The sequence below is a fragment of the Mus caroli genome, unplaced genomic scaffold, assembly GCF_978045245.1.
Source record: "Mus caroli unplaced genomic scaffold, Mus_caroli_1 scaffold_15, whole genome shotgun sequence".
Lineage (NCBI taxonomy): Eukaryota > Metazoa > Chordata > Mammalia > Rodentia > Muridae > Mus > Mus caroli.
In genome coordinates, this window is record NW_028227270.1 from 99,492,470 (window position 1) to 99,513,365 (window position 20,896).

Below are 20,896 nucleotides of genomic sequence, written 5' to 3' on the forward strand. Positions count from 1 at the left end.
TCGTGCAAACTTTATATGCCTCAGTACAGGGGACCGCCAGGGCCAAGAAGTAGGAGTGGATAGGTGGGGGGAGTGGGTGGAACTTTGGGAATAGCATTGGAAATGTAAATGAAATAAATACCTAATTTTAAAAAATAACTCAGTTCCAAAATAAGACTATCGAATATTATGGATCTCAGAGTTTCTGCTGTACAATCATCTCTGCTTTTATACAAAGTCAATTTAATTATGGAAAACAAAATATTTTTAGATGTTCCTATCATTGTTTTCAGCATGTATCAAATCACAGATACTGGCATATCTCTCTCTGATTGTATCATGTTAGAATGTTTGATATTTTTAATTTCTGCTTGAGTTGCTGACCTGAGTTTCAATTTTTTAAGAAATTGTTAAGTTGACTAGAAACTGTGAGTCGCACCTATAAACCCAACACTTGGGAGGTCAAGGTAGAAGTATCTGAAGAGTTCAAGGTCATCCTCAGAAACATAGGTTGAAGGCAACTTGGACTTTATGAAACCTTGTCAAGAAAAAAAAAACTAAATCATCAAATTAATTTTGGTTTGTGATTAAGACAGAATTCCCAGCAGTATCTGAAATGACCACAACCATACTGGTGCTACTTTGTACTACATGCTTTTACAAAGTGGAATTCCTAGTATTGTCAATTATAAAATCAAAATATTGGTCTAACTAGAACCACATGATCTTACATTGAAATAGCAACTGGCCCTGATAGAATCTTTAATCTTCCCTCTGAAATTTCAGAGGGAAATTCCAAGCCTCTGTCTTCAGCACTGCTTCCAACATTCTTATCTTCCAAACTCCTACAGAACACTGAGGTTTCAACACTCAATGATCCTTCTAGCCCAAATTTCCAGTCCTTCCACATTTCTCCCCCCAAACATAATCAGGTCTGTCACAGCAATACCCCATACCCAGTACCAATTTGTCTTAGGGTTGTATTGCTATGATAAAACACCATGACCAAAAAGCAAATTGGAGAGGAAAGGGTTTTATTTGGCTTACACTTCTAGATCATAGTCCATCATTGGAGGAAGTCAGGACAGGGACTCAAGCAGATCTGGAAGCAGGAGCGGATGCAGAGGCTATGGAGAAGGCTTTTTACTCTCTTGCTTCCCCTGCTTTGTCCAGCCTTCGCTCTTATAGAACCAGGACTACCATCCATGGATGGCATCATCCAGAATGGGCTGAGCCCTCCTCCATTGATCACTAATTGAGAAAATGCCATACAGCTGGATCTCATGGAGGCATCTTCTCAACTGAGGCTCCTTCCTCTGATGACTCTAATTTATATCAAGTTGACACACAGAACCAGCCAGTAGATGTAATAAATGTGGAAAAACCTTCATCCAACAAGCACATCTTGTTGGAAATTATAGAACACACACTGAAGTCCTATAAATATAGAGAGTATGGGAAAGATCTCCGTGGGCACAGAGGTGTTATTCAACATTAGAGAATCCATATAAGGTAAAACCCTATAGGTACATTGAGTGTGGAAGTCTGTATAAGTTAGGCTGTAACTTATACAGGTAAGTATAGATAGGTACTATACTATAGATAGGTACTATACTAATTCTCTAGGTATCAGAGAATTTATAGAGTAAATTAGTTCTACTAAAAGGAGAACAGTGCCAAAAATTCCTTAGTGCTCAGGATTTATAGACAGAATCTATCTTAGAGACCACGAGTGCTCTTAATGTGGGCAAAACTTCAATCATCATTTAAAAACTCAAATCAAAGAGTATGAGTCAAATATTCTTTTATTTCTAATTTAGTTGTTTTGAAGGAAGAATCAACTTCAGAAGGCTTTAACCTATTTGTATTGACTTACATTTATAATACCAATTTTATAATACCAAATTTATAATCACTTGATTTATGTTTATAATCCCAACACTTGGGAAGGAGAGGCAGGGGGTTTGCTCTGACGCCAGCTAGGGCGCAGAGAGACTTGATCTAAACTAGCAAAACAACAAAAATGTAACCCTGTCTATTGTTCACTTGTGACCCAAGCTTGGCAATTCCTGGTTGAATATGACTTCTCCCTTCTGTTCTAGTTCTTTGCTTGTCCATTCGTTTATATGACACTAGGTAAGACATTCACATGTCCTCTGCCTCATTTCCTCGAGATGAGAATGAGATTCACCAACTCTGTCTCAACAAGTTGAAACAGATAAAAAGTTGTCTTTGACATTAAAAAGTAAACCAATGTTCATTGTTTTCCACCATTATTCTATTTAAATTTTAAGTTAGGGGTCTGGTTATTTTGTAGAAGTTTTGTTGTTTCCAACCATAAGTATCTGGAGGATGAGAACACCTCACAGTCAAAGAGAAAGCAGTGGTCAGTAGGAACTTTATAAATATAATACTGTCCCTAGGAACTACAAAGGTTTAAATTCTTCAATACGCAGTGAAAGTTGGGAATTTGGAGTAATCGTGGAGCATTAATGGGAAAGCACAAAGTAACTAAGAAGAATAAAGAGAAATCCAGCGCAGGCCTCTGGGTCTGTGATCAGCCACCCAACTCTCAAACTTGTCACCTGAAGCCTGAGGCTGGCCAGGCAAAAGCTTAGGTGACTTAAAGCTATGTCACTGCTCAGGATGTCCGGCTTAGCCGCCCTCCACCTGGTGTAGCTGAGGGCGCTCGGTCCTTTTGCCGGCCTACCATAGAGCTGTCAGACCTCCGAGCTTCCTAGAGAGCTTCCGGAAGTGGCTGTGGGGCAAGATGCGTGCTGGCCGGCTCTGCGGCTCCGAGGGTTTGGAACTTAGCGGCTGCAGGGGTCCCGCTCGGTTTCGGTGTCCGTCGCGTCTCCTCGCGCGCTTCCCGGTCCGCGCTGTGCCGCCTCCCGCCCTCGGGCAGCGTGGGGAGCTCTCGGTGAGTGCGCTGGGCCGAGCAGGGGCGCTCGGGCAGCGGAGGCCCGAGAGCGGGGAGCGGGTCGGCCCAGGGCCTGCGGCCGCTGAGCAGGCCGACACCCGGCCCCAACTTCCCACGGGATGGCTCTCCTCATCGCCAGTCATCATGTATTAATTTTGCACTCGCTCTTACTTGTAAAGCCGGCCCGTGTACCAACTGTTTTTACTCAGCAGTTTTGCCTATCGGTCTCAAAATTCATTTTTAAAGATAATAATTTTTTTCTTTTGAAGCCTCTACCCCACGTGGAAATCTTTGATTTTTTTTTTTTTTTACTCTTTTTTTTTTCTACCCATAAAAGAAGTATATTATGAAAATAGTTCATGTAATGACTGAACAGTTGTGTGCAAAAGAAATACTTTAAGTAATTCCGGGGTAACAAAATTAAACCTTATTCAGAATACTTTGCTTACCTAGTTTATTAAAGCTAACTGAAATAGAATCTTGAAAATTCGGTAGGTTCCCATTCCCAAAACTCGGGTCATTCATGAGTAATCTCTGTTAGATTTCTAAGACGTTGACCACATACTTCTATTTGTCCGATTCACTTAAGTATTGCTATGCAGCAATCATCATTTTAGTAAATGTGCAGGTTTTGAGTTCCTTGTGGTTAAATATAAAAATGTAAGTCTTAAAAACATTCATCAAAGCAACTTCCTTGAGAAGCCCATAGCCACGCTTGTGTGTCTGGCCCTCTCCTGAGTGCCTTTCTCCTAATCCTCATGCTCAAGCCTTATTAAAATAACTTTTAAAATCTCCAAAACAAACAAAATGAATGAATGCCATTTCAGAAAACTACAAAGCATGTTTGTTTCGTCTACTTCTTCTTAATCTCTAAAACCTGGAGATTATCATTCCTGGTTTGTATTCGGTTCTCAGACATTTCTCAAGTTTAATTAATTAGAAAGGAAAGTACATCTCCTGTATCTCTTGAAAAGCCAGTATTTGAGTTGTGCCTTCCTTAGTTTTCAAGCCTTTAACATTTCCGATCCCGAAGAAGCCTAAGATTGCTGCCTTTCCATTCATAAGGCAGTCATCCTGACCAGCTGGTCTTCAAGGATGGGGTGTAAGGATCAGTGTTTCTCTGTAGGTACTTTCCAACACTGCAGTGTGTATGCACAAAATTATTAGAAAGGAGAATGAAATGGCCATGTATGTTGGTGCATGCCCGTAATTAATTTGCATAGGGTTGGGAAATCACCAGTTTGAAAACAACCTTAGAAAATTTTGTTTTGTTTGGGGAGGATGGGTAAGGTCCACTCATGCCACAGTACCGTAGTGGAGGTCAGAGGACAATTGCAGGAGTCTGTCTTCTTCCACCTTGTGGGTCCTGGGAAAGTAAACTCGGGCTGTCAGGCTCAGCAGCAGGCACCTTTACCTCCTGACAGCGCTCAGAGTCCCGTGTCTTTTTAACAGTACACCAGTCATATTGGATTGAGGACCTATCTTATTCCAGTTATAACTTCATGTTAATTTGATTATATCTATCTACTGTCTGCAAATAGGGTACATTTATAGGCACTACCTAAAGCCGGGCATCTTTTTTGAAGACAGTTAGTAACATGAATGAAGAGAAGCTTAACCAAAGTCAAGGAGAAGTCACCACTGCAGCCTTAGCAAGGGATATATATATATATATATATATATATATATATATATATATATATATATATACACAAGAACAGAAACCATTAGAGTACATATTCCCCACAAAGAAACAGGGCCATCAAAGTGAGCTCTTTGGACCTGGAGCCTCTACTCTTAAAACAAATCTAGACACATTCTATGTTGTGTTGTAAATATAGCCCTCTAATGTTCTTTAATTCTATGAAGATAAAATTTTGATGAGTATGAAATTAAGAGAGCAAAACGTTTTGGCAACCAATAATATACTGTTGTGAGAAAAGTAGTGTGTGTAGATATAGAGAATAAGGAAAATAAATAATTTGGGCAACAATGAAAGTAGTCCAAAAAGACTTAAATGAAAAGATAACATTTATGGACTGGAGAACCCTTGTTAAGGTGTCATTCCTAATGTGATATCAATACTGTTAAGATAGTATTTCTAAACTGAGATATAGATTCAACACAAGTTCAATTCTAGCATTATTGGGAATCAATAAGCTTATTCTAATATATGGATCAAAAGCAACAACCAGCAAAGCCAAAACAGCTTCAAAAAGAGAAAAGTTGCAGGATTGGAACTACTTTGAAAATTCGAGAGAAGGTAGATATATAGGTCACAGTAACAGAATAAAGACTCCAGAAATAGTGTTTGTGGCCAGTCAGACTCCTCTCTGATGAAAAGGCAAGTGATCCAGTATATAATCCTTTCTGTGAATGGAACTAGAAAAGATTTTCATGTGTATGTAAGGAGGGGGACCTCCAACCACACCTTCACTTCTGCAAAGGTTAATTAAAAATAGAGCATAGACTTAAAACCTGAAACTACAAACTTTTAGAAAACCTTTGTAATTTGGAGTTAAGCAGACATTTCTTAGATTTGATATCAAAAGTACAATCTTTAAAAATTTTGATAAATTATACTTCAAAAAATTTCAAATATCATCTTCAAAGCTTTCTGTTAAAAGAATAGAAGAGAGTCAATATTTATAAATAATGCATCTCATGAAGGACCTGTATCCAGAATATATAAAGAGTTCTCAAGTCTTAAACATACAAACAATATAAACCTCAATTACAAAACAATCCTGGGCAAAGCATGGAATTGCATGTAGTTCTAATATATGAGAGACAGAGGCAATAGGATCACCAGTTAAAGATCAGCCTGGCTATCTGTATCAGATCTTTTATCTGATAAGACCCTATCTCAGCAGCCTAAACAAGTTAAATAAGTATGTAAGTAAACCTGGTACATGCCTGTAGGCCCAGTATTTAAGAAGCTGAGGTGTGAGAATCACAAGTTTGGCACTGTCTTTGGTTATAGAATAAGACTGTGCCAAAAAACAAATGCAAAGTGGATCAAAATCTTTAAATAGATACTTCACCAATATATGTTCAATATTGTTAGTAAAGAAACAATTCAAATTCATAACACATTACTATAAACCTATTATAATGTTTATTTTTTAATACAATGCCAAGTGCTAATGGAATGCAAAATATAGCCACCTTGGAAACAATTCAGCAGTTTTTTAGATACTACACTTAAAACTCAGCAGTTTACTTCTTACTTCCATGTTTTACCTCATTGAATTAAAAACTCACACAAGATCATGCGTGTACATGGTGGTTTTATTCATAATTACAACAGGAAAAAACTCATTTGGTGGAAGTGTAGATGAATAATCATCTGTATGAGAATAAGCATACATATTGATGTCAGGTGTCTTCTGCTAAGTGAAAGTTGTCAAACTCAAACACTTCTGAATTTTATTTCTGTAACATTCTGGAAGGTCATTGGTGTGTGGGTTTAGATTTGTAGACGTTGATAAGATGTTCTTTTCTTTGCAGATCCACTGCTCCAAATAGATTTTTAGGAGTAAGAGATGAAGTCTAAGAGATAACCCTGAGACAAGAGGGAAAATAGGAAGCCTAAATAGGGTTGTGAATCTTAAGTAATGAAGAGGAAAGGGTTAAAGTGTTCATAAACTAGAACAAGGTTAAGAGAGAGCTAAAGTACACAAGACAGTTGAGAACGGCAGATGTACAGGTACCGTGAGGAATTCAGTGTCTGCTGTTTAGGCTGACTCTCCATGGTCTCTGTCCTCCACAACCCTAAACAGAAAGCAAAAGGAAGGGTTTGTACCATGGGTGGGTTTGGGCTGCCAGATTATTTAGGGCACTCATTAATATATCTTGGTAAGTTACTATGATTTTTGCCTTACCTTAAACATAGTTATCATTTTCTGTTTTGGGAGAAGTGCCCTGGAGGTTCTTGGAAGACTTTTAAGAAGATACAGAAGGTAGAGGAAAGAGATCTTCTGAGCTTTACTGGCCCTAAATGGCTACAGAATCAAGAAAGCCTTCTTCAGCCCCATCTCCACCAGACCAGGCTCCTGAAGAGGATCTTGTCATTGTCAAGATAGAGGAGGATCATGGTTGGGATGAGGAATCCAGTGTGCATGAGAACAACACACCTGGCCAAGAACAGTTTCGTCTACGCTTCAGACAGCTCTGCTACCAGGAGACATTAGGACCTCGGGAAGCTCTGATCCAGCTCCGTGCACTTTGCCATCAGTGGCTGCGGCCAGACTTGAACAGCAAGGAGCAGATCCTGGAGCTGCTGGTGCTGGAGCAGTTCCTGACCATCCTGCCTGAGGAGCTGCAGGCTCTGGTTAAGGAGCACCAGTTACAGAATGGAGAGGAGGTGGTAACCCTATTGGAGGACCTGGAAAGGCAAATTAATGTCCTAGGGCGACCAGTAAGTAGCTGCGCATGCTGTGACTGAATTCCTGAAAGCTTTGTAGAAAGTCATTGGCTTCACTTTGAGGAATAAATTCTATTCACTGGTTTCTTGTAAATACAGATGAAAATTTTAATTTTGTAAAAGGTAGAATCCATTTTCATCCTCCTAAGATCCCCTCCACACTTGTATTATTGTCCTTGCTTACTATATGGGACCATAATACACAAGGAGCTTATATTACTTTTTTTTCTGGGGTACCTGTAATACCAACGGTCAGGGTTTGGGCCAGATATTTCTACATCTTTGGCCTCTTAAGGAATTGTAACAAAGACCCACACAAATTGTACAGATAGCAAGGAAATGTTATTCAATGGCAGAACAATGGTACAAAGTAAGAAATACAGTCAAGAGTCTTAGGCCACTCAAGTGAAACTCCTTAAGTACTCAAGGGCCTCAATTATTTGGGGCTTCTTCTGGGGTTCAAGAGAAAAGGGAATTTGTTTGCCAATAGGCATGATGAAGATGATTCTTTGTTTTCTTGGAGGATACAATTTGCCTTATTGGCTTATGCACCCAAAACCAGTCTAGGCCTGCTTGACCCCTACCTTCCTTACCCAGAAGTAACTGGAATATGATTGAGTACAAGCTGTCTAAGTGTCATGGTTGTTAGAGGGAGGAGAAATTTATTTGTTCAGAGTAGGGTGTAGGTACAGCTCAAAGCAGGTGAGGTCCTATATCACTAACAGGTACATTGTTCAGAGAGCAAGGAAGGAATGGGGGGCAGGTCTTAATACAAAACAAGTAATGTAAAGCCCAGCTTGCTAAACTATTTCGTATGTTTGCTTCCCTTGCCTGGCTAATTAAAGATGACTACTTCCTAGAATATAAGCTTCCTAGGGTTGTTTTGTTTTTGTTTTTGTTTTTGCTTCCTAGTTTCTTTTCAGAAGAATATTTTGCTATTGTGTGACCCTATTTTAGTTTTGTGGGTTATTCATCCTAAGTTAGAGTTCTGAATCCTAATATTGGTGTTTGATATAGTGGAGAAATATCGACAGAAATTGTTTCTTTAGTACTAAACAGAAACAAATACCTTCTTTCTGTGCTAATTTCTTGCTGCAAATGAAGTAAATGACATTATATTGCTTGCTTTCCCAAATATGAACACCCATGAAAGGCATTGACTCCACTACCACCCTCACTTCATTTCTCAAAGGAACTCTGTGTAACTCTGCTGTCCCATTGTTTCTAGGTCTCAACTCATACACATGGGCACAGAGTACTCTGGGATGAAGTCATACCTTCAAAATCTGCATCAGAACCTCCAAGTATTCACGTACAATCCTTGGCCACCATGCCCAAATCTGCAGTGCCCCAGAAACCACAGGACAGGGGAAAGAGGCCAGATTTCACTTACAATGGTGAGGAAAGAGACTTGTATTTGGGGTATCTGTCTCGTTCAGGAACTAGCATCAGTGTTTGAGTAGTCTCAGTGTTCTGGGTTTGAATGTTTATAGAAGTAGTACATGAACTTTTCCTATGCAGATAAATAGCTGTTGACCCCCTACTGGGGCACAAAGGACACACCAAAGAAACAATCTATTGAAAACTAACTTATGAACCAATGAGTTTAATTAGAGGTAGGGTGAAGGATTTTTTTTTCTTTTTTATAGAAACATGGGTAGCTTAGCATCAGCTGTACCACTAAAGAAATGTCTTAGCACCAGTTAAGTGCCTACATGGGAATGGGGAAGGGGGCTTGTGATCCTTTCCCACTCTGTAGCAGGTCTTCTGTATAAAGCCACAGAGGCTAAGAGGTCAGAAGGGCAATGGCCATATCGTGCACAGAGGACAACAGTAGACCATCAGTTCTAGGTGTAAACTTATGAACAAAGAATTTGAGTGTGTTTTGTTTTGTTTTGTTTTATGAATTCACACATTTGTTAACCCCATTTATAGCAGATCTTTTTTCTAGATTTTGCTAGTATCATAACATTATAATTACAAAAACTTCAGTACTTTACAACAAGAGCATTTTGATAACCACGATAAGAAGATAGTTAGAAATGGTCATCTTTTGCCAGTTGTCCCAGTGTTTTTTCTGGTTCAGAGCCCACCCTATGACCGTAGTACAGCTAGTCATAAATTCTTCAGTATCCTTAAATTTGTCATTTTTTGCATTATTTCTTTTTATGACCTTAACAGTTTTAAAGAACATAGATCAAAATTAGTAGAATGGCTACAAATTGGGTCTACTTGAACTTTTCTCATATTTAGGTTCAAGTTTAATATATTTAGCAAGAACACTACAGAAAATTGGCCTATTGTAATGTTATTTTTGATGACTTAAGATTAATCTTGCTAGTTTAATCACTATAAATTTATTGTTTTCCCCTTTATAACTAAGTAATTTAGGAGGAAGTTCTCATGAAGCTTTGGAAATATCTTAACCAAACTTGTTGCTAATACAGTAATTTTAATATTTATTGGTTTCATTTTTATTTTATTTTATTAAAGTTTCTCAACTGAGTCAGGGAATATTACTAAACCAGTTACAAGTGGTTCTTTCTCAGTCGTTCCTTCTATGTTGTTGCATTGTTCATCTTAAGAGAAAACATTTACTTCTTTCCCTTCTAGTTTACCCATGGATACATATGAGGCGACTAGAAGTCATGTTGTGTACATTCTGTTTCCCTCACCTTACTTTTATTAGTAGTGTGTGGACACAGACATACATCTGCCAGGAGGGCAGAGAACAACTTTCTTCACGAGTCAGGTCTTTCCATCCACCATGGGTTCTAGAAATTGAACTTGAGCTGCTGGACTTATATGAAAAGCACCTTTGCCCAGATGCTCTCTCTGGCTCCTCTACCTTATTTTTTGAGATGGGGTCTTTCCCTGAATATGTATGTCCATTTCTGCTAGATTCTCTGACCTCCAGACCACCAGGATCTGCCTGTTTCTGTTCTCTTTCAACTCCCAATATTGAGGCTTCAAACATAAGGCTTTTATGTGGGTGATGGGACTTTGAACTTACATCCTCATACACACAGCAAGCACTTTACCGCGGAGCCATCATGCCAGCCCTAAGTGTGTGTAGAGGAGGGGTAGGTGTGTCTGGGTTGTTTTGGGCAGTGCCAGGTATCTTAATTCAGGGTGTTACTCACCCAAGGCCAGCACTCTTCTAATGGGGCTATGTCTTCTACCCTTCCATCTTATTGCTGCTGTTTACTTATGGGCATATAAATTCTTTGTTTCAGAAACATTGGGTTCACTGTGCTTACTTCATACTTGGCCAGATGAAGCCTTAAGTCTGTGTCTTTTTTGGCATTGTGATTTTTTTAGAAATAACTATTTTTGGCAGAATAGCATATTCTAGGCTATTTGTCTTTGTTTGGTTTGGTTTGGTTTTTCCATTTATGGGATTTATAATACTTTATTTTCTTTAAGTGAATTTGTTTTTTGTATTTTGAAACAGGTCTATGTGTAGTCTTCTTTGGCTTAGAACTTACTTTGTAGATCAGCCTGGCCTCAAATTTGTGGTGGTCCTCCTGCCTATACCATAAGGGCTAGAGCTATAGGCATTTGCCACCCCACCAGCATATAAGTGAACTTGTGATATTCCTATACTGGATCTTAGTCAAAAGGCTAAGACCTTTTAATATTTCTAAGGACCAAGCATAAAAACACTTTAGTTAATTATATAATTCTTGTCTGAAGTCATAAATCTTGTTGCCCAAGACATATGTTGCTTAACTATAAGGCTGATTTTCCTAATTAAATGCTCAGTATCTGTGAGAAGCAGACATGGGCAATCATGGCAGAGATCATCAGCGAGATTGTTATCTTGCTTACTAGAGTTTGTTAGTCCTCATGTTCAGTTTCCAGGACACTGGAGTGTAAAGGAGCATCACACATAAACACAAAGACAGTACTTTTAGTAGAGAAGAAAATAGAAATCCATTCCCATTAGGAAATCAGGATACTTCATTTATTTGACTGTATAAGTTCAGGTACATTAAAGTACAGATGTGCTATGAGCATTCATGGATATGGGCCAGAATCCAAAATGTCAGCACTTTATGTGCAGAATCCTTGGCATATATATGCTGAAATAAAAATAATTTTGGATAAGTGAATGCCGGCTCCCACAACCATGCAGTAAAACTAGTCAATTCATAGCTCCTTTCTCCTCCCAGCCATGTCTTCTTCTCAGAAACCTACTCCTTCCCAGAAAGGAAGTTCTGGAGATCAGGAGGTGACAGCTAGACTTCTCACTGCAGGGTTCCAGGTGAGTTGTCCTCCTTCTCACTAAAAGCCTGTATCTCTATTTGACAATATCGTGGCAAATGCCCATCTCTGTCTGTAGTGGTACCTGTTTAAGAACTTTCCCTGAATCCTTTTTTGCTTAGTACTAAACCAGTCTTTGATCTCCCCACACCCCCAATAAATCTAGTGCACTTTCCTTTTCCTCCCAGCTATTCACACCCTTTTCATAGCACACTCCTGCTTCTTCACCTCTCCTAAAATTGTAGTTACCTCCAACACTGGTTTTGAGCTGTGGCCCCAAATGAGGGTCTTGTTTTGTTTCAGACTTTGGAAAGGATTGAAGACATGGCTGTGTCTCTTATTCGAGAGGAGTGGCTTCTTGCTCCATCACAGAAGGATCTGAATAGAGATAACAGGCCCGAGAAATACAGGCACATGTTCTCCCTGGGTAAGGAGAGCTGTCGTTATTATAATTTAAGGATTCTCTCTTTGCTTGTTGTGTTTCTAGTAGCTTTATAAAATTTAGGAGGACTTAGTGGAACTTAAACTCAGGATTTGGGTATGTAGAGATGGCTCAGTGGTTAAGAGTGCTTTCTACTCTTCCGGAGGACTGGAGTTCTGTTCCCAGCATCCACATCAAGTACCTCATAACCACCAGTAACTCCAACTCTAGGGATACAGTGCCTTCTGGCCTCTGCAGACACCCAACACATGTGGCACACATAGTCATAAATTTGCTTTAAAATTTATCTAATCTTAAAAGAAACTCAGAATTCAAGAGATGGATATTAGATTGAGACTTCTTGGGGTCTAAAATGAAACATTTTGTTTCCAACCCAGAGTTCTTTACAGTTTGTACCTGAATAGTAAGTATTGTTCATTTTGCCAGTTAAGAAAATGACGCCTCTGTAGTACTCCCTGAGTTCCCACCTTTCTTCCAGTTCCCATTGGACCATCATATTGGAATGTTTCTGTCATGAGCCAGTAGTACTTCCAACCCTTTCAGGACTGTTTGGTACATTCTCACCGACTCAGTAGATCTTGTAGGAGTTCTTTATCTTTTTCTACTCCCCACCTTACACTTCTCAGTTGATCCCTTTCCAGCTTTACTCACCTATCAGGGAACCCCCTTTTCCTGTCACCCCTTTCCTAGTTGGCATTTGTTTCATACTTCTGTTTGGTCAACCCACATATATCTCTCCTATTTTAGATAGAGAAAACTATTTCCTGTAGCTTCAATGAGAACGTCACTTCCCCCTTTCTTCTAATATGAAAATAGAAAGTGACTTTGAGAATGATTGTCTGCTACATGTTTATTTCAGACGGTGAGACCAGGAGTGAGAACAAGGAATTATTTCCAAAACAGGTAATATCTCCCGGAATCCAGCCACATGGAGAGGCAACTGCCAAGTGCAACGGAGATGTTATTGTGGGTCTTGCGCATGGAGAAACCCAAGACCTTCTGGGCAAACTAGAGAGGCACCAGGGAAATCCCACACAAGAGAGACGACATAAATGTGATGAATGTGGGAAAAGCTTTGCTCAGAACTCAGGCCTTGTTCGCCACTGGAGAATACACACCGGAGAGAAACCCTATCAGTGTACTGTGTGCAGTAAAGCCTTCAGTTACAGGTCGGCCCTTCTTTCCCATCAGGATATCCACAACAAAGTGAAGCGCTATCACTGCAAGGAATGTGGTAAGGCCTTCAGTCAGAACACAGGCTTGATCCTACACCAGAGAATCCACACTGGGGAGAAGCCCTATCAATGTAATCAGTGTGGGAAGGCCTTTAGTCAGAGTGCAGGCCTTATTTTGCACCAGAGAATCCACAGTGGGGAGAGACCATATGAATGTAATGAATGTGGAAAAGCTTTCAGTCATAGTTCACACCTCATTGGACATCAGAGAATTCACACTGGGGAGAAACCCTATGAGTGTGATGAGTGTGGGAAAACCTTCAGACGGAGCTCACATCTTATTGGCCATCAAAGAAGCCACACTGGGGAGAAACCCTACAAATGCAATGAGTGTGGGAGGGCCTTTAGTCAGAAGTCGGGCCTTATTGAACATCAGAGAATCCATACTGGAGAAAGACCCTATAAGTGTAAAGAATGTGGGAAAGCTTTCAATGGGAATACTGGTCTCATTCAGCATCTGAGAATACATACTGGGGAGAAGCCCTATCAGTGCAATGAGTGTGGGAAAGCCTTTATTCAGAGATCGAGTCTCATTCGACATCAGAGAATCCACAGTGCAGAAAAGCCTGAAACCACAGGAGTTTAGGAGAAGCTTTGGTTGTAGTGTGAGCATTATTTGGCATTAGAGAAACCATGTAATAGTGGAAAAGTCTAGTGAAAAAGGCAGAATCTGTAGCTGTAACAAAGCTAAGAATAGCACTTGATTGGTTGGGCCCAATCCCTGGTCTGAGTTGATTTGTTTGACTGTCTTTGGGGGCATCTGATGAAACAGAACCTTAGCAGCTCAGTAGATTCTTCAGAATAACAGTAAATTGCTTATTGTAACTTGAAACACTATATTTTGTCTTTCCTGTGAGTAGCTCTAAGTTTGAGAGAGACCACTCCTCCAAGCTTCTCTGTTTCTTCCCATTTCCTGTGGTCCTTTTTTTTGTCATCCCTCTGAAGGTACCCTTGAAATCCTAATCTAAGACACTGCTTGAGTCCAAGGCAACCCTCAATGAGACTAAGACTTGTGTTGGCTTTTTAATATCCTAGTTAGAGAAGTTGTAGGACATTTAAATTATTACTCTAATACTCTTAGATGATAGATACCCATATTTCTCCACAAAGTCAATGCTATCTTTTTAACAGCACTATAGCATTTTTCTTCGTTTAGAACCTTTACTGACTCCATTGAGTCCCTGAGCATCTGTACATAGCCTTCACTACCCCCAGTCTCAATCCTGTGCCAACAAAGGAAGTGGACGCATTAGTGATGATGGTGGGCGTGATGGAAAGAAAGAGGTGAGTGGAGACTCAGCCTGGCTATTCTTGAGCATGGACAGTTGTTTCTCAAGGTGTCTTCTGACTCTCCTTCTGCCTCCCCACTATACACTGTGGTTTGAAAAATATTTGCACTATCAAAGCTTTGGCACCACATAAAAGACAGAGGTGCTTGAAAAAGACATTAAAAATCCTTACAAAGAATGTACATCATCCCTCTTGGCCCATTACAGTATTGCTTTCAGGTTCCTATCAAAAACTCACTGACCACATGGTCAGCCTGGACCGGCCTTCTCAGATGGCCGCAGCAGATCCAACATTATCTTCCATCTGTTTCCTTCCATTTGCATATCTCCAGTATCCAAATACCTCCGTCTGACTCTTTATTCTTCTGCATTCTGGTACACTCCATCAGTCATCTAACAACAAAGATACATTATTCACTCATTGTCACCAGGCACTGTATTTCACCTCTGAGGCTTCTATCATAACAGAATACTGTGTGGGTAAAGGAATGAGACTGCTTTTAAAGCAACACATCAGATCTTGTGCGTCTAAAATGTAGAGTCTTTTCGATTGAGTAATTATACTTACTACTTAATAAATTCTTGTTAAAATGCATATTCTAAAGTACTATGATTTTAGGAATGCTACCAGTCCTCCAAGTGTTAGGGACAATCTTAGAATTCTCATGTAATGAGAAGCAAGAAAACTATGTGTTGCTATTAATTATATTTCATGTTTGACCATTTGACTAGCCAGCAGGCTTGGAGTTGAATAGCTTTTGCTTTGCAACATTAATCCTCACACTTAAAATTATTCCATTAATCTTACTCAGAAGACAAATAAGGAGGTTCTGATGAAATCTTTGAAAAAAAAAATAATAATTTCACACCATGACTGCCCTAAAAGGATCATTTTAGTTTCTTTGGTTAACTTTCTCAGAACAGACCTCTCCATTATTCATTATTTTCTTATCCTCCATTCTGTCTGCTTCATTCCTGTTTAATACAGATTACCATTCCTAACTCCTCTCTAGCACTCCTCACCACTGAGCCATCTCTCCAGCCCTAATAACTTTATTTTTTAAGACAGGGTTGCAAATGTTTAAGAAACCAGAAGCAGGTAAATGTGCCTATGTCCAGACCCTTGCCTCCTGCCTGAGTTGTGCCTTACCTGCTATAAGACAGAGCTTCCGCATAGGTCGGCTCTGTGTGGTGTGGCAGTTACATAGGATGAGTGCATTTTCAGAGCAGCTGGGTGTCTGCATGTGTGCATGTGTGCACGCCCACTCCTTTCATATACTTTTGTGAAGCACCTGCCTTGAGTTCTAATAAAATTGCCCGCTTTGCATTTGTACCCAGAATAATATGTGCCAGATACTTCAGTCTCACAATTACTAAGAATATGGCAGAAGTCCAGAGAAAAGGAAGTATAATTGGAAAAATAAATGTTACACTGGGGTGAATGTGAAAAAGGGTGGTCATTTAAAAACCAGTTATTAGAGCCATTATGGTGAGGTACACCTTTAATCATAGCACTCAGGAAGCGGGGGCAGGTGAGCCACCATAGACTGCATAGCAAGCCAGCCTTGAATATAGTGAGTCCAGTCGCAAAAGAAAAAAAATAAAAGGTAAGTGAGGTTGGAGAAATGGCTTAGAGGTTAAGAGTGTGGGCTGCTCTTGCATAGGACCATTGAATTTAGTTCCCAACACCCTTTTTGGGTAGCTCGAAATTTCCTGTAACTCCAGCTCCTTGGACATCCAATATCTCTGGCCTGCACACAGATACACATAAATGTATACACATAAACATAATTACCAATAATAAAAAATTTAAATGAGTTCTCAAAGGCGATTTAGCACATGTATAGAACAGGCCAAGTGTAGAAATACATAGAAGTCATTGTTAGTCTTGAATTCAGCAAGCATTAATCAATCTATATTTAATTCAGTTCAGTGGCATTCATTAAGCCTTTATCCTATAGTGTCCAGTTTTTCTCTCCTTCTGAAATGAGTTGTTCACCAGTACTATCTTCTCCATCCTAAGCTGTTCATTTTAAGATGTGGCAGAGTAAAGTGGTTTTTCCCTAACTTACTTGCTATCAACATACCACTGGAAAAAACCTCTGAGGTATCAAAGAATTTCTCCATGAAGCCAGATAAGTATTCAAGAATGCATGGACCAGTATAGCTTCACTCTTGTTTCTACACCTCCAAAATGATAGCTGACATTTTTGTTTTGTTTTTCAGCAGTTGCCATGAGCCAAACCCTAAGTTAAATATGTATCCTACATAAGAGCTAATCTCACCACTACATGCCCCATTATGGAAGATATAACAGAAGTTTAGGGAACTAACTAACATAACATATCCAGCAAAAGGCAAAATTCTAACCTATACAGCCTGATGCTAGAGCTTGTGATAACCACTGTGCTTTGCTATCAACTGACTAAACTCCAGCCAGCCAAATGAAACCACGTACCCTTGGCATAAGAGATCCTAGGTAAAATAATATGCAGTAGTATAGTGTGGATCCATTGCAATTACTGGAAAATTGGTTTAAAATACTATTTGCAGTGAGAACATCTTTAGACTTGGATGTTCTTGATTCTTAGTTCAAAAAGGTTATTTTGTCAATAAAACATGCTTAAAGGAGTAACTAGGAGGGTAAAGCAGTTACAGCTTAGTGATACAAATAATCTCTCTGTAGACTGCCTTAAGGAAAGATGTGAGTAGAGCTAGGTTGGGCAGATGGACAGGTGGCAATAGTAAGCTTATCCAAAGCCTACAGTGAAGACCCATGTAGGCTTCTTGCCCGTTTCCACTCACCATTCTGTGTGTCTTCTGTTTTTCTTGATTTTTTTCAAGTGTGGTATTCATTTTTAACTCATTTCCGCTTTAGCTCTTCCTGGTTTTTCATAGTCAGCATTCCACTAAAATGTACGTGGAATTGCCAGTGTATAAATTAAGACTTTTTATTGTTGTTGTCCTTCTTAATCTCATTATACTTCATCATGTTGAGTTTCCCAACATGTGATGACTATTCTTGGTTGTCATCTTGAATACTACTAGGTGATTAGGCCTATTGGTAGACAGCCATTATTGAACTACCTGGACCACAATTTGTAAGCCATTCTAATACATCCCCTTTATATGTATTTTTTCATTCTATAAGTTCTGTTCTTCTAGAGAATCCCAAGTAATACAGATTTTCATATCAGAGGTGGTTCTAGAGCAATAGAAGTATTAAGGTGAATTTTTTTTTTAAATATTTGGGATAGGTTTGCAGACACCTACAGTTACTGAAGTCTCTCAGAAACTCAGGGAATATTGAAAACCCATGCTGTGAACTGTTTTACAAACTTACAGAGATAAATGCATTTGATTATACTGATTGACCAGTTGTAAGAGGCAAGAAATTTGTTGACTCTGTATATAAAACTTGAAAATTTGTAGAAAAAATAAGGAAAATGATGATGCTGGTTGGTTCCTGCTAGCATCTCTGAACAAATGACAAAGGGAAAGAATTTGCTGCTTGATAAAATTAACTAACTTCTAGCATCTCAAAGTACAGTGAAAAGCAGCAGTGTACTCAGTGATAAAGTTAGCCATCTCCAGATATGCATAAATAGTCTAAAGGTTTCTAAGTGTACAGTGCAAGAAAATCTTCTCTCCAGCAATCACAGCTCAAATTGTGGACAATCAAACCAAAGCCCTCATTTACGTTTGGCCAAATTTCAAAGAAAATTGAAGTCGCATCCTCAGAGAGTGTCAGTGGTTAAAGTAAGAGAACATTAGTTGGTAAGCAGCGTGCTCTGTACCTTGATGTGGAGGGAGATGTGTGGTAGGACTCTGTTGAGGTTCAGAACTTTGAGCCCTCAGATTCTCCTGGGTTTACTTCACCTGAGGGAATAGCCTCTCTACCCTCAGCAGAAAATGTACTCTACCCCTCAAATATTGCCTTGGTTTGTTTGTTTGATTGTTTGTTTTTGCCTTGAGGAAATACAAAGTGGGTATTTAAGGAAGGTAGTTGCAAATACCAACTATGGCCATGTGATCAGGTGCAGAAATGAGGATTACTATTTCTTCCAGATTTTGTTAAGAATGTGTTCAGATATTTGTGTTTTCTTTCCTCAATTTCTTATCATGTAATGTAACATCAATTAAGAGAATATCTGTAGTTACCATATTTAAGATTTGAGATACCAAAAGAATGTCCCTCAAGGGACATTGCCATTTATTCTAAAATTAATCATGCATTTGAGGTATAATACAAAATATAGTTTTATCATGTTAGGTATAATTATAATTTGATTAAATATATAATGCATTTGCAGTTGTACATGAGCTAGTTATATCATTTTAGGTGTAATTATGACCTGGTTATTATTTTCATTTGGAAATTAAGCACGGCATAAGAAGATATGATTGTGCGTCAAGGTGACAAGGGGTGAATTCAGATAGCTCTTCTTGGTTGTCAGCCTGACTACATTTGGAATTAACTCAAGCCAAACTGCTGGGTATACCTGTGAGGATTTTTTTTTTCCTTAAGTAAATCATTTCAAGTGTAAAAACTATTTTCTTTTAATCTGAATCTTTTGAGGTAAGAAGATCCACCTTTAGTCAGGGCTACACCTTCTGATGGCATTCAAATATAAGGCTGTGGAAGAAGAAAGCTTTTGCTGTTGTTTCCTTGCTCCTGCTAGTAAGTCCATGACTTCAATAGGATTAGAGCCAACTTCAGGATTCTGGGATGTTATGAAGAGCAGCTGAGACTTCCATCCCGATAGCATAAAACAACTGTCTCATTCTAGGGTTTTCCATTAGTAGACAGGCATTGTTCTCTCTGGACCACTGCCTGGACGCTACTCTAATCCCCTTTTTCTACATATGTGTAGATTCTTTCTATGAGGTCTGTTCTCTAAAGAACCTTAACTAATGCATCATTTAGAATTCTCCTTTCTTTGTCTTATGGTATTTTTTAGGTCATTTCTCTTCTATATCTGGCTCTTGTTTATTAGTCTTTTTTGTCTTCTATACTAAAAATAATTTCTGTACCCTGTTTTTACTTTTGTGTTCCTATTTATCTATTTTGTTACTTCATGTATTTGAGTAACTTTGTATTTTCCACTTTGTATGTCATCCACTGCTTGGGGAATTTTCCTCGGGTACCTACACCCCCTGATATTTGAAACCAAAACTCACTGTTCTGCCTCAATTTGTATTTTCTTTTGAAATAAACATCATTGCCTAATTGCTGTACCCTAAAATAGAATCATTGCTTTTTGTGTTTCTCATCCCAACCTTGAAGTTACCATGTCATCCTTTTCTGCCTTCCACTTTCCTGGTCTAGAACCTTATTGATCATGCTCATATTCTTCTTGAGGTTTGTTTTTGTTGTTGCATAGTCTTTGTTTTATATTTCTACAATACCCTTATAGCCTTCCACATAGATCTGCATCATGTAAGCTCAGGTTACTATGATTCCCTTCAGTTTCCTTCCAGAATATCCAACTTATATAACACTTCAAAAATGATCTTCAATCTCCATTTTCATGGAATCTCATTTTTACTCAGCCCCCAGCAGATAATTCTCACCAGTGTTCCATATCCTTGTTCTCCATTCAAGCCTCAGCTTTCATTACTCTCTGGCATATTTACCTTGGTATATCACATTCAAACCTCCTACAGCTTCCTAGTGTTATCTGTTATCTTACAAGACTTTGCCTCTGTGCCTTTCTCTCATGCTTTTTTGCTTAGATTACTCTTTGACTGTACCTTCTGTTCAAATTTGCTTCTTTCATGTCTTTTGAGACATCATCTTCTGATTGAGTTTGCCTCACACCAGCATCTTCCCTTATTCTGTTCTGCCTGAGCACATAACTTTCAAGTTTGTACTATGATCCATGCACTCATTAATACCTTGCTCTGCAATTATTTTCTAGCCATCTGTATAGTAGTTTCACATCTGTATTATTTCCAAGTTTAAACTGTAAGCTCCTTGAGGGCAGGGATTATAACTGTAACATTTGTATCACTGCACTCTCTTTAGTGCCTAGTACAGTGCTGAGCACACAGTAGGTGTTTAATAAATGCTTGTTAAATTATTGTGTGGATTTTTTGTAATGTTGAGATTTTTAAGGGCTTTCAGTAATGTGACCTATTTAGTGCACGCAAAAACTACATAACTGTCTCTATAAAATACTATAGTACACCAAGACTTGCCTGTATCAAGGAGTAAAGCCAAAAAAAAAAAAAAAAAAAAATCTAGGACACTCTATATAAAATTTTTAAGTTTTATAAACTATTTCCCTGGCCAAACTTATTGATGAGTTAAAAAGAGTGAAACAGGAAATGAGCCAT

The 20,896-nt window shown here is 38.9% G+C and overlaps 1 protein-coding gene across 2 annotated transcripts; it reads left to right on the forward strand.

The window, feature by feature from the left end:
* The first annotated feature begins 2,748 nt into the window (after window positions 1–2,748).
* Window positions 2,749–20,641, forward strand: Zkscan8 (zinc finger with KRAB and SCAN domains 8). 2 transcript variants are annotated; one of them, XM_029468176.2, is made up of 6 exons: window positions 2,749–2,899; window positions 6,820–7,319; window positions 8,554–8,722; window positions 11,501–11,592; window positions 11,895–12,018; window positions 12,893–20,641. In XM_029468176.2, exons 2-6 carry the CDS (start codon window positions 6,900–6,902, stop codon window positions 13,852–13,854), a joined length of 1,767 nt encoding a protein of 588 aa, XP_029324036.1. In that variant the 5' UTR covers window positions 2,749–2,899; window positions 6,820–6,899; the 3' UTR covers window positions 13,855–20,641. The 2 variants fall into 2 exon arrangements, with proteins under 2 accessions (XP_029324036.1, XP_021036711.1); XM_021181052.3 differs by lacking the exons at window positions 11,501–11,592; window positions 11,895–12,018.
* Window positions 20,642–20,896: the final 255 nt, after the last annotated feature.

Coding starts and splice junctions, on each gene's coding strand:
- Zkscan8 (XM_029468176.2), top strand. CDS start 6,900: ATGGCTACAGAATCAAGAAAGCCTTCTTCAGCCCCATCTCCACCAGAC. Junction 8,723..11,500: donor GCCAGATTTCACTTACAATG/GTGAGGAAAGAG, acceptor TTCTCCTCCCAG/CCATGTCTTCTTCTCAGAAA. Junction 11,593..11,894: donor TTCTCACTGCAGGGTTCCAG/GTGAGTTGTCCT, acceptor GTTTTGTTTCAG/ACTTTGGAAAGGATTGAAGA.